Raw genomic sequence first — 14,445 nt, forward strand, 5'->3', positions numbered from 1 at the left:
CAAAAACACAGGGCTAGGCAACACTTTACCTGTTGGGGTCATCTACTGTATCCAGTGTGGCCTCCTATATATCGGTGAGACTACACGGATTGGGGGACTGCTTTGCTGAGCACCTACGCTCTATTTGCCAGAAAAAGCTGGATCTCCTAGTGGCCACCCATTTTGATTCCACTTCCCATCCCCATTCTGAGATGTCAGTCCATGGCTTCCTCCACTGTCGCGCTGAGGCCACACTCAGGTTGGAGGAGCAACACCCTATATTCTGTCTGGGTGGCCTCCAGACTGACGGCATGAACATCGATTTCATGAACTTCCAACCTCCTCACCTTCACCAGTCCCCATTCCCACTTTCTTCTCTTACCTAATCTCCTCACCCATCACCTCCCTCTGGTGCTCCTCTCACTTTTCTTTCTTCCATGGCCTTCTGTCCGCTCCTTTTCCAGCCCTGTGCCTCTTTCACAATTCAACCTCTCAGCTCTTTACTTCATCCCTCCCCCTTCCGGTTTCACCTATCACATTGTGGTTCTTCCTCCCCTCCCTCCACTTTCTTACTTTGACTCCTCATATTCTTTTTCCAGTTCTGATGAAGGGTCTTGGCCCAAAACGTCAACTAAGCTCTTTTCTATAGATACCAAATGCTGGAGTAATTCAACAGGCCAGGCAGCATCTATGGAAAAAATACAGTCGACATTACAGTCAAGAGTTCTGCCAAAGAGTTTTGGCCTGAAATGTCGACTGTTCTTTTTTCCATAGATGCTGCCTGGCCTGCTGAGTTCATAAAGCATTTTGTACATGTTGCTTGGATTTCCAGCATCTGCAGATTTTCTCTTGTTTGGGAATGCCATGGCATTTACTGGCATTGAGCAGGAGTCCGTGGTGCAGAATGGAAAGAGAAAAGGGGAGAAGCAGTGATAGGGGACACAACAGTCAGAGGCACAGACAGGAGATTCTGTGGATGTGAATACGACACCTGGATGGTATGTTGCCTCCCAGGTGCCAGGATCAGATTGTATCCAGAGCATTTTGGAGAGAAAGGGGAGGAGAAGCAGCCAGATGCCTTGGTGCATATTGGTACCAATGGTATAGGAAGGAAAAGCAAAGAGGTCCTGAAGAAGAGAACTTAGAGATAGCTGTGAAGCAGGACCTTGAGGACAATAATTTATGGATTGCTATCTGATCCATCCACCAGTGAGAGTAGAAACAGGATGATTTGGCAAATAAATGCATGGCTGAGAAGCCGGTGCAGGGGGTAGTGCTTCAGGTTCTTGGGACTTTGGGATTTCTTCTGGGAGATGTATGATCTGTTCAAAAGGTATGGGTTGCACATGAACCTGAAGGAGGCCAATGTTCTTGTGAGCAGGTTTGTTAATACTGTTGGGGAGGGTTTAAACTAATTTGGTAGAGGGATGGGTACTGCAGTGAAGGGACTCAGAATAGGACGGATGGTAAAAGAGCAAAGATAACGTGCAGTCAGATGATAGGAAAAAATTGCAGCCAGCAGGGTGAGTATCAGCACATTAGGGATGCAGAATCAATAAGGGTAGCAAATACAGTACTACAAAATGTTAGATCTCAATGCACGGAGTGTGAGAAATAAGGTGGAAGATCTTGTTGCACTTCTACAGATCGTCAGGTATGATGTTGTGGCCATCACTGAATTGTGGCTGAAGGATGGTTGTAGTTGGGAGCTGAATGTCCATGGTTACACATTGCACTGGAGGGATAGGAAGGTCAGCAGATGGTTGGTGAGGTTCTGTTGGTAAAGAATGACACCAAATCATTAGAAAGATGTGACATAGGATCGGAAGATGTTGAATCCTTGTGGGTTGAGTTAAGAAACTGCAAGGGTAAAAGGACCCTGATGGCAATTATATACAAGTATCCCAACAGTAGCTGGGATGTGGACTACAGATTACAACAGGAAATAGAAAAGCTGTGTCAAAAGGGCAATGTTATGATAGTCATAGGAGATTTTCACATGCAGGTCGATTGGGAAAATCAGTTGCCAACGGATCTCAAGAGAATGAATTTGTTGCATGCCTATGAGATGGCTTTTTAAAGCAGCTTGTAGTTGAGCCTGCTAGGAGATCAGCTATGCTGGACTGGGTGTTATGTAATAAATTGGAGTCTGTTAGGGAGCTTAAGGTAAAGGAAACTTTAATACACAGTGATCACAAAGTGAGTTCAACTTGAAATTTGATAGGGAGAAAGTAAGGACTGATGTAGCAGTATTTCAGTGGAGAAAAGAAAATTACAGCGGTATGAGAGAGGAGTTAGCCAAAATAAATTGGAAGGAGATGGCAGCAGAGCAGAAATAGCTTGAGTTTCTGGGAAAAATGAGGAGGGTGCAGGATAGATGTTGCAGCTATATAGAACCCTGGGCAGGCCCCACTTGGAGTACTGTGATTACTTTTGGTTGCCTCAATACAGGAAAGATGTGGAAACCACAGAAAGGGTACAGAAGAGATTTACAAGGATGTTGTGTGGATTGGGGAGCATGCCTTATGAAGACTGGTTGAGTGAACTCTGCCTGTTCCTCTAGGAGCAACGGAGGATGACAGGTGACCTGATAGAGGTGTATAAGATGATGAGGGGCATTGATTATGTGGATAGTCAGAGGCTTTTTCCCAGGGCTGAAATGGCTGTCACAAGAGGGCACAGGTTTAAGGTGCTTGGAAATAGGTACAGAGGAGATGTCAGGGGAATGTTTTTTACACAGAGAGTGGTGAGTAAGTGGAATGGGCTGCTGGCAACGGTGATGGAGGCGGATACGATAGGGTCTTTTAAGAGACTTTTGGATAGGTACATGGAGCTTAGAAAAATAGAGGGCTATGGGTAATCCTAGTAATTTCTAAGGTAGGGACATGTTCAGCACAACTTTGTGGGCTGAAGGGCCTGTATTGTCCTGTAAGTTTTCTATGTATTTCTAAAACAAAGAAATACTCAAATGGCAAAATAGTACGACCATGGCTGATAAGGGAAGTCAAAGTTAATATAAAAGCAAAAGAGAGGGCATAAAACAAAACAAAAATTAGTGGGAAGATAAAGGATTAGGAAGCTTTTAAAAACCTAAAGAAAGCAACTAAAAGAATCATTAGGAGGGAAAAGCTGAAATATGAAAGCAAGCTAGCAAACAATACAAAGATGGATAGAAAATTTATATTTTCAAGTATATATAAAAAAAGAGAGATGAGAGTGGATATAGGACCACTAGAAAATGAGGCCAGTGAAATTACAATGGGGGGCAAGGAGATGGCAGATGAACTAAAGGAGTATTTTGCATCAGTTTTCACTGTGGAAGACACTAGCAGTATGCCAGGTATTGAAGGGTGTGAGGACACAAAATTGAGTGCAGTTACCACAATGGAGAAGGTACTCAAAAAGCAGAAAGATCTAAAGGTGCACAAGTCACATGGACCAGATGAACTGAATCCTTGGGTTCTGAAAGATGTCGCGGTAAAGATTGTGGAGGCATTGGTAACCACCTTTCAAGAATCATTTGACTTTGTAATGGTTCCAGACTGGAAAATTGCAAATGTCACTCAGCTTATTAAGAAAGGAGGGAGGAAGCAGAAAGGAAATTACAGACCAGTTAGCCTGACCTTAGCGGTAGGGAAGATGTTGGAGTCAATTGGGATGAGGATGAGGTTATGGGGTACATGGTGACACAGGAAAAGATAGGACAAAGACAGCACGGTTTCATGAGGGAAAATCTTGCCCAATAAACTTGTTGGAATTCTTTGAGGAGATTACAAGTACGATAGATAAAGGAATGCAGTGGATGTTGTATATTTAGATTTTCAGAAGGCCTTTGACAAGGTGCCACTCATGAGATTGCTTACCAAGGTAAGAGCCCATGATATTCCAGGAAAGTTTCTAGCATGGTTAGAGCATTGGGTGATTGGTAGGAGGCAACAAATGAAATAAAAGGATCCTGTACTGGTTGGCTGCCAGTGACTAGTGGTGTTCCACAGCGGTCGGTATTTGGGCCATTTCTTTTTATACTGTATATAAATGATTTAGATGATGAAATAGATGGCTTTGTTGCTAAGTTTGCAGATGATACAAAGATGGGTGCAGGGCAGGTAGTGTTGAGGAAACAAGTAGGCTGCAGAAGGACTTAGGCAGATTAGTAGAATGGGCAAGCAAGTGACAAATTATATACAATGTTGGAAAATTCATGATAATGGACTCTGATAGAAGAAATAAATCTGCAGTCTATTTTCTAAACAGTGAGAAAATCCAAAAATCTGAGATGCAAAAGGACTTGTGAGTCCTTGTGCAGTTAACCCTAAAGATTAACTTACAGGTTGAGTCAGTGATGAGGAAGGCAAATGCAATGTCACCATTCATTTCAAGAGGTTTAGAATATGAGCATGGATGTGATGCTGACATCTTACAAGGCACTGGGGAGGCCTCCCTTTGAATATTGTGAACAGTTTTGGGCTCCTTATTTAAGAAAAGATGTGTTGGAATTGGCAAGAGTTCAGAGGAGGTTCACAAGGATGATTCTGGGAATGAAAAGGTTATTATATGAGGAACATTTGATGACTTTGGGCCTGTTTTCGCTGGAATTTAGAAGAATGGGAGGGGATCTCATTGAAACCTTTCAAATATTGAAAGGGGTAGAGAGAGTAGATGTGGAAAGGATGTTTCCCATGGTGGGGGAGTCTAGGACAAGAGGGCACAGCCTCAGAATAGAGGAGTGTCCATTTAAAACTGAGATGTGGGAAAATTTCTTTAGCCAGAGGCTGGTGAGTTTGAGGAATTTGAAACCACACAACTGTGGAGGCCGGGTCATTGGGTGTATTTAAGGCAGATAATGATAGATTCTTGATTGGCCATGGCATCAAAGGCTACAGGGAGAAGGCCAGGAAGTGGGGCTGAGGAGTGGGAAAAAAGAATCAGCCATGATTGAATGGTGGAACAGACTCAATGGGCCAAATGGCCCTATTCTCCTATGTCTTATGGCCTCCACAGCTGTCTGTGGCAACAAATTCCACAGATTCTCCACCCTTGTCTCATAAAAGACGCTATCCTTTCCACCTTCACCACTGCTGTTGGCAGCCCATTCCACACACCCACCACTCTCTACGTAAAAAACTTACCCCTGACATCTACATTGCACCTACTGCCAAACACCTTAAAACTGTGCCCTCTCATGCTAGCCATTCCAGCCCTGGGAAAAAGTCTCTGACTATCCACATGATCAATGCTTTTCATTATCTTGTACATCTCCATCAGGTCACCTCTCACCCTCGGTCGCTCCAAGGAGAAAAGGCCGAGTTCACTCAAACTATTCTCATAAGGCATGCTCCCCAATCCAGGCAACATCCTTGTAAATCTCCTCTGCACCCTTTCTATGGTTTCCATGTCCTTCCTGTAGTGAGGTAACCAGAAATGAGCACAGTACTCCAAGTGGGGTCTGACCAGGGTCCTATATAGCTGCAACATTACCCCTCAACTCTTAAACTCAACGCCGCAATTGATGAAGGCCAATGCACTGTATGCCTTCTTAACCACAGAGTCAACCTGCACAGCTGCTTTGAGCATCCTATGAACTCGGACCCCAAGATCCCTCTGATCCTCCACACTGCCAAGAGTCTTACCAGTAATACTATATTCTGCCATCATATTTGACCTACCAAAATGAACCATCTCAGACTTACCTGGGTTGAACTCCATCTGCCACTTCTCAGCCCAGTTTTGCATCCTATCAAAGTCTCCTGAATCCAGCTGCAATATTGTCTCTGATAAGCAGTGCAACTTCCCCTCCCCTTCTTTTACTTTCTCCTCTATCTTTATTAAAACTTCAAGAACTTGATACAATAATCACCCATTCCTACCCATCTATCAACCAAGTTTCAGAAACAGCTACAGCGTTGTTCCGCGTACTGGTCCATTCTCTATGTTCTTCACCCTTACCCAAAATACTCCTTGCATTAAAATCAAGTCAAGTCAAGTTTATTGTCATTTCGACCATAAACTGCTGGTACAGTACAGTACAGTAAAAACGAAACAGCGTTCCTCCAGAACCCTGGTGTGACATGAAACAACAGAAAACTACACTAGACTATGTGAGACAGCACAAGGCTACACTAGACTATGTAAAACAACATAAAAACTGCACTAGACTACAGACCTGCACAGAACTACATAAAGTACATAAAATAGTGCAGGGCAGTACAATAATTAATAAACAAGACAATAAGCACAGTAGAGGTCAAATTACAATATAATAATAAGTAATGTAGATGTCGATCTAGACTCTGAGCATTGAGGAGTCTGATGGCTTGGGGGATGAAACTGTTGCACAGTCTAGTCATCAGAGCCCGAACGCTTCGGTACCTTTTGCCAGATGGTAGGAGGGAGAAGAGTTTGTGTAGGGGTGCGTGGGGTCATTCACAATGCTGATAACTTTGCGGGTGGAGTGTGTGGTATAAATGTAATGGCGGGAAGAGAGACCTCAATGATCTTCTCAGCTGACCTCACTATCCACCGCAGGGTCTTGCAATCCGAGATGATGCAATTCCCGAATCAGGCAGTGATGCAGCTGCTCAGGGTGCTCTCGATACATCCTTCAAACTATCTAATTTGTTATTTCGATTTTGCCTTTCAATATTTTCCTTGACATCTACCTTCTGGTCCAATCCTTCCCTTACTGTCCTAGGGATCTGGTTCCCAGCCCCCTGCCAAACAAATTCAATCTGTGCATATCTACACCGACTGACTGTGCACTGACCCTATATTAAGTCTAGTTATCTATGCCAACTGTGTACCAGCCCTACATTGTCCTGTACATTACCTCTAGTTACGGATGCCAACTGTACACTGATCCTACACTGTCCTGTACATTAATACTGATCTATGCCAACTGTACGCTGATCCTACACTGTCCTGTACATTAATACTGATCTATGCCAACTGTACGCTGATCCTACACTGTCCTGTACATTAATACTACTGATCTATGCCAACTGTACACTGATCCTACACTGTCCTGTACATTAACACTACTGATCTATGCCAACTGTACGCTGATCCCACACTGTCCTGTACATTAATACTACTGATCTATGCCAACTGTACACTGATCCTACACTGTCCTGTACATTAACACTACTGATCTATGCCAACTGTATGCTGATCCCACACTGTCCTGTACATTAATACTACTGATCTATGCCAACTGTACGCTGATCCTACACTGTCCTGTACATTAATACTACTGATCTATACCAACTGTACGCTGATCCTACACCATCCTGTACATTAACACTACTGATCTAAGCCAACTGTACACTGATCCTACACTGTCCTGTACATTAACACTACTGATCTATGCCAATGGTACACTGATCCTACACTGTCCTGTACATTAACACGACTGATCTATACCAACTGTACGCTGATCCCACACTGTCCTGTACATTAACACTACTGATCTATACCAACTGTACGCTGATCCTACACTGTCCTGTACATTAATACTACTGATCTATACCAACTGTACGCTGATCCTACACTGTCCTGTACATTAACACTACTGATCTATGCCAATGGTACACTGATCCTACACTGTCCTGTACATTAACACTACTGATCTATGCCAACTGTACACTGATCCTACACTGTCCTGTACATTAACACTACTGATCTATGCTGAATCACACTGTCCTGTACATTAACTCTACAGATCTACGCTGACTGTGCAATGACCCCCTGTTGTACTATACATTAACTCTGCAAATCTGCACTGACTGTGCACTGATTCCACGCTGCTGGGATTGTTTATCCTTGGTTTTCTAACCTGTTGTGGGAAGTGTGAATGATGTTGGAATTACAGTAAGTCCCAGCTTCGAGCAGCACAGGACTCTACGAAAACAAGCTGTGGCCTGCGCCTTTCAGTCTATTAGGTCTTCTCTCAGCACATTTGAAGTTAGTTTGTTGCAGACCCTTGGAATGGGATATTTATATATTGGCCGGCAAATGTTCTTACCTAATCACTAAACACAACCTGTTTCCATGAGCAACTACATCCCAGCAAATCAGTTTAAGCTATTAAACCTCCTTTAGTCTCTGCAGACCATCAGAATCAACAAAACCACAGATTAGGTGAATACTTCAGTTATTAAAACATAGATATTTACTCATCAACAAGGAATTGAACAAGCACCTCTCAGTTGTGTGTAGAAACTTTACCTGACAGCAGTGGCACTGAATGAGGCAGTGGAACGGGCAGAGATATATGGGTAATGTTTAGTGTCCAACTTGTCATCAATGGCATCCTGCAGGACAAACAGTTTAGGGAAAATGAACTGGAGAACAGAAGTGTAATAGCTTTCTATTGCAGACCAGAATGATATAAGAATTATCATTATTTCTCACAGCAAGATCTGGTTTGGACTCTGTTCCTAATTACAGCTTCCAATGGACAACAAAGATTTCGCTTCCTGTATACTGTATACCTTATTGACTTTGGGCTGCTGATCATGAAAATCAACATTAAACTTCCCTATTACACACCATCTTTTGTAATCAAGTTTTAGAAGGGCTATGAAAACATCACACACACACCGTTTTACAGTGTGTATTGCGTTTACATGTATATAGGTTTGCAAACACGTGATTGTGCACGCTCTACCCACATTGCATATCATGTGTACTCATTGCAGTAGAGTAATTGTTCTTTTAGGAGTGCTCGTGATTGCAAAATATCTCACCAATATTGCAACATCCGCAATACTTTCTGTTACTTATGTGGCAAGTATACGTTTAAATCTCAAAGTCTGTGTAGCTAGGTATAGCTCAACTGTCATCTATAAATTTGCAGATGATACAATCATTGTTGGAAAAATCTCAGATGGTAATGAGAGGGCATACAGGACCAAGATATACCAGCTAGTTGAGTGGTGTCACAGCAAAAACCCTCCATTCAATGTCAGTAAGACCAAAGAGCTGATTATGGACTCCAGAATGGGTAAGATAAGAGAACACATTCCAATACTCATAAAGGGATCAAAAGTGGAGAGAGTGAGTAAGCTCAGGTTCCTGGGTGTCAATACAGTGGTTGTATTTGAGATCTGGCTTATCATCTAAAACAGTTGGAAGCTTTTACAGATGTACCATGGAGAACATTCTGACTGGCTACGTCACTGTCCAGTATGGGGGGGTGGGGGTGGGGGTGGGGGGGTGCTACTGCACAGGATCGAAGTAAGCTGCAGAGATTGGTAAAATTAGTCAGTTCTATCATGGGTACTAACCTTCGTGGACATCTTCAAGGAGCGCTGCCTCAGAAAGACAGCATCCATCAGTAAGGACCCCCACCACCCAGGACATGCCCTTGTCTCATTGTTACCATCAGAAAGGAGGTACAGAAGCCTGACGACATACACTTACCAATCAGGAACAGCTTCTTCCCCTCTGCCATCTGATTTCTAAATGGACATTGAACCCATGAACACTACCTCACTACTTTTCTTCTGTTTTATCACAACTTAGTTTAATTTAACTATTTAATATACAATTTTTTTTCTATTTTGATCATGTATTGCAATGTACTGCTGCCACAAAGACATAGAAGCAGATTTAGGCCAGTGGCCTATTTTGTCTGCTCTGCCAATCAATCATGGCTGATCCTTTTTACTTCCCGGCCTTCTCCCCATAACATTTGATGTCATGTCCAATCAAGAACCCATCAAGCTCTGCCTTAAATACATCCAATGACCTGGCCTCCACAGCTGCCCATGGTAATAAATTCCACAAATTCACTACCCTATGGAAGCTGCCTTAGTGCCAACTACTTAATGGATGGAAGACTCTGATTCTATGTGCTGGTTACTAACTATAAATTCTTTGCTCTTTCTATTAGATCATTAAACAGCACTGGATTAAAGCCTTAGCTATGAACATAAAGCCATAAGACCATAAGATATTAGAGCAGAATTAGGCCATTTGGCCCATTGAGTTTCCTCCACTATTTCTTCATGGCTGATTCATTGTAGAACAATGTGGAACAACTGTTCACTCCTCCAGAAGATGCTAAAATCTAATTACCAAATTTCAGATCTCAAGGAACTCTGAAACTACTAAATTAGTAAACTGCTTTATTCATTGACAGTCAACAGAAACACACTGACCTCCATGATGTCCTTGATGAGCGGTGTCCATCGAGACAGTTGATAAGTCTGTTCACTGATCCTCTCCTTGCGTTCTGGCTTGTTCCTACGGCGCAAAGTTGACTGAACACCGAACAGAAAGTGAATTTATCCAGAGTTAACTCATAAAATTTTTGTAAGTTTTTCGGTGCTAAATGAGAGATCAACATTTAGTATGACCCTAGGATTTATGCTCATGTCTTATCAATCAGTATTACAGAATCAGAGAGCAGTTCCAACACCCTTCCTAGGATCTCATGCCCTTCCCAATGGGTGAGTGCCAGATTGTGGCCTCATCCTGCATTTGCTAAGCTTAGAGTCATAGAAAAGAACAGAACAGAAACAGACCCTTCGACCTATCTAGGCAGTGTCAAACATTTTGAACTGCTTATTCCCATCGACCTACACTGGGACCATAGCTCATCATACCCCTATCATCCATGTACCTATCCAAACTTCTCTTAAATGTTGAAATTGAGCTTGCATGCACCACTTGCACTAGCAATTTGTTCCAAACTCTCATGACCCTCTGAGTGAAGAAATTTCCCCTATTGTTCCCCTTAAACTTCTCAGCTTTCACCCTCAACCTCTGACGCCTAGTTGTAGTCCCACCTAGTCTCAGGGGAAAAATCCTGCTTGCATTTACTCTATCAATACCCCTAAGTCGGAACCTATTCAAACTTACCATACAACTCAGATCCTTCTGACCTTGTACATACTTGTAAAATTTCCGTTTTTTTTAATCTTATTTACATATTTCCTATAGGTAGGTGGTTAAATCTACACACGATACTCCAAATTAGACCTCACCAATGTCCCATACAACTTCAATATAACATTCTATCTCCTGTACTTTAATTTATGAAGGCCAGTATGCCAAAAGCTTTCTTTACAACCCTATCAACCTAAGACCACCTTCAAAGAATTATGGATGTGTAATCCCAGATCCCTTTGTTCTACCACACTCCTCAGTGCCCTACCACTTACTGTGAAAGACCTAGCCTGGTTGATCTCACAGAAATGCAACATCTCACACTTGTCTGCATAAAATTCAATCTGTCATTTTTTCAGCCCATTTTTCCAGCTGGTCCAGATCCCACTGCAAGCCATGATGGGTCTTCCTCACAGTCCACTGCACCCTTAGTCTTGGTGTCATCTGCAACTTTGCTGATCCAGTTAACCACATTGTTGATATAAATGACAAACAACAATGGATCCAGCACTGACCCGTGTGGCACTCCACAAGTCACAGGTCTCTAGAAAGAGAGGCAACCATCTACTACCACTCTCTAGCATTGCCCACAAAGACAATGTCTCATCCAATTTAGTACCTCATCTTGAATGCTGAGCAACCGAACCTTCTTGACCAACCTTCCATGTGGACCTTGTCAAATGCCTTGCTGAAGTCCTTGTAGACAATATCCAATGCCTTGCCTTCATCAAATTTTTTGGTAACTTCATCAAAAAACTCTATAAAATTTGTTAAGCATGTCCTACCACGTACAAAGTTATGCTGACTATCCTTAATCAGTCCACATCTATCCAGATACTCGTATATCTGGTCCCTTGGAATACCTTTAATACTTTTCCCACTACTGATGTCAGGCTCACCAGCCTATAATTTCCTAGTTTATTTATTGAGCCTTTCCACCAATCAATAACAGCTATCCACCAATCCTCTGGCACCTCACCTGTCACTAAGAATGATTTAATATCTCTGCTAGGACTCGGCAATTTCTCCACTTGCCTCCCGCAGGCTCCAAGGTGTCACCTTGTCAGGCCATGGGGATTTATCCACCCTAATCTGCTTCATGAGAGCAGACACCTCCTCCTCTGTAAACTGTATAGAGTCCATGAAGACCATGCATCCGAGTAAATACAGGTACAAAACATTCATTTAAGATCACCCCCATCTCTTCTGGCTCCTCACGTGGATTTCCATTCTGATCTTTCAGAGGACCAATTTTGTCCCTTGCAATCCTTTTGCTCTTAATATATCTGTAGAATCCTTTAGGATTCCCTTTCACTTTGTTTGATAAGGTAATCACATGCCTTCTTTTAGCCCTCCTGATTACTTCCTTAAGTGCTCCCTTGCATTTCTTATCATCTTTAAGCACCTCATTTGTTCCTATAAGCCTATGCCTGCAATACACCTCCTCCTTTTTCTTAACCAGAGCCTCAGTATCTCTTGAAAACCAAGGTTTCTAAAACTGTTATCTTTATATTTTGTTCTGACATTCACATACAAGCTTTGTACTCTCAAAATTTCTCTTTTGAAGGCCTTCCACTTACCAAGACCTCCAAAGAGGACCATAGCCTTGTCGTTGGGTTTGGAGGCTTTGGTGACTGAGTGACCCGGAGACCTATGTTGGCTGGAGTAAAGGTTTTATGCTCTTCGTAGGGTCACCTTTGGCAAACAGTTCAAAGTGTAGAGGCCAGACTAAGAGTGGTCCACTGGTTCTCTGAATTGGAGGGTTCACCTCAAGCCTAACAACTCTGACTGGTAAAACAAAACTGTAATGGAAACAGCAATGAAGATTCCTTCTACGTTTGGGAATGAAGGTATCCCTGAGTCTGCATCTGAGACTTGGGTGACTGACAGTAGTGAAAACTGAGAGGAAGCCCTGAACTCCGCCAGAATTAGAAGACCTTCATTGCTGCCCTAAACGCCAGTGGTATAATGGGAAAAACACTCACCAAGAAAACCTTTGCCAGAAAACAGAAACAGCCTGTCCCAATCCACGCTTGTCGGATCCTTTCTGATACCATCAAAATTGGCTTTTCTCCAATTTAAAATCTCAACCCACACACCGGAACTATCCCTTTGCATATTTACTTTGAAACTAATGGCATTGGGATCATTCAATGCAAGGTGTTAAACCAACACAAACTTCTGTCAGCTGCCCTGTCTCATTCCCTAATAGCAGACTCTCCCATTGGGAATTCTATGTACTTATTCGGAAAATTTTCCAGAATACATTTGACAAACTCTATCCCATCTAGTCCCTTTACAGTATGAGAGTCCCAGTAGTGAAGCTTTGACCAGTGGCTAATCCTGACTTTGGAGTTTGGACAGGAGGGGACTTCAATGAGGCCCACTGCCTAGCAGGTCATGGCAGCATAATGGAGTTTTGACCAGCAACAATTCAGCATTTGGGATTGATTAGTAAACCAAATAATGAAGGCAAGGGCAATCGCATTGGCCGTCATCGGAGTGGACATGGTCAGAGTGGTGATCTTAAGGGTTTAGCTCTTCAAGGCCTCCACAAAGAGTGGGTTCACTCAGAGAAAGCAAAAGAAAGAAAAGCTCAAACACGACAAAATCTGCAGATGCTGGAAATTCAAGCAACACACACACAAAATGCTGGTGGAACACAGCAGGCCCGGCAGCATCTTTAGGAAGAAGTACAGTTGACATTTCCGGCTGAGACCCTTTGTCAGGACTAACTGATAGAAAAGATAGTAAGAGATGTGAAAGTGGGAGTGGTAGAGGGAAGATCCGAAATTATTGGAAAAGACCGGAGGGGCGGGATAAAGCTAAGAGCTGGAAAGTTGATTGGCAAAAGGGATACACAGCTGGAGAAGGGAGAGGATCATGGGATGGGAGGCCTAGGGAGAAAGAATGGAGGAGGAGAGCACCAGAGGGACCACCACTGTGAAAGACACAAGCAGTATGATGGAAGTTCCACGTCATGGTTTCCTTTATTAGAGAGGAGAATTCTTGGAAAACTGACAGGTCACCTGGACCAGAAGGTGTACACCCCAGAGTTCTGGAAGAGGTGGCTGAGGACATTGTGGAGGCATCAGTCGCAAACTTTCAATAATCATTAGATTCTGGAAAGATTCCGGAAGGCTGGAAAATTGCAAATGTCATGCCACTCTTCAAGAAGGGAGAGAGGCAGAGGAAAAGAAACTACAGGTTGGCTGGTCTGACCTCAGTGGCTGGGAAGATGTTGAAGGCATTAGCGGCGTATCAACTGATTTGCAGAGTGAGAGAGCTTCGCACAGGTCGGGGAGAAGAGTTTAAAAAAGGAGCGCTTCACGGGGATCAGCACATTGGTGGTGGACCAATCAATTCAAAGAGAGAGAGAACTTTGCGCAGGTTGGGGAGAAAAGTTTTTAAAAAAAGAGCATTTTGTGGGGCTCAGTGCATTAGTGATGGCCTAATCAATTCGCAAAGAGAGAGAGCTTCACACAGGTCAGGTCAAAGAGTTTAGTAAATGAGCTTTATGTGGTGCTCAGTGCCCCTAATTAAATAAAGTGGGGATGATGCTGGATCAAATGATGT

General features: G+C 43.0%; 1 protein-coding gene across 3 annotated transcripts in view; it reads right to left on the reverse strand.

The window, feature by feature from the left end:
- Positions 1 to 14,445, reverse strand: part of LOC132407470 (syntaxin-binding protein 1) — a 132,974-nt gene that overhangs the window by 12,882 nt on the left and 105,647 nt on the right. For all 3 annotated transcript variants that reach the window (XM_059994055.1, XM_059994056.1, XM_059994057.1), the window contains 2 exons: positions 10,140 to 10,241; positions 8,203 to 8,288 (listed from right to left, as the gene is read on the reverse strand). In XM_059994055.1, the coding sequence (XP_059850038.1) occupies positions 8,203 to 8,288; positions 10,140 to 10,241 (188 nt within the window). The remainder of the gene's footprint in view (positions 1 to 8,202; positions 8,289 to 10,139; positions 10,242 to 14,445) is intronic.

The sequence above is a fragment of the Hypanus sabinus genome, chromosome 18 (genome assembly GCF_030144855.1).
Source record: "Hypanus sabinus isolate sHypSab1 chromosome 18, sHypSab1.hap1, whole genome shotgun sequence".
Classification (NCBI taxonomy): domain Eukaryota; kingdom Metazoa; phylum Chordata; class Chondrichthyes; order Myliobatiformes; family Dasyatidae; genus Hypanus; species Hypanus sabinus.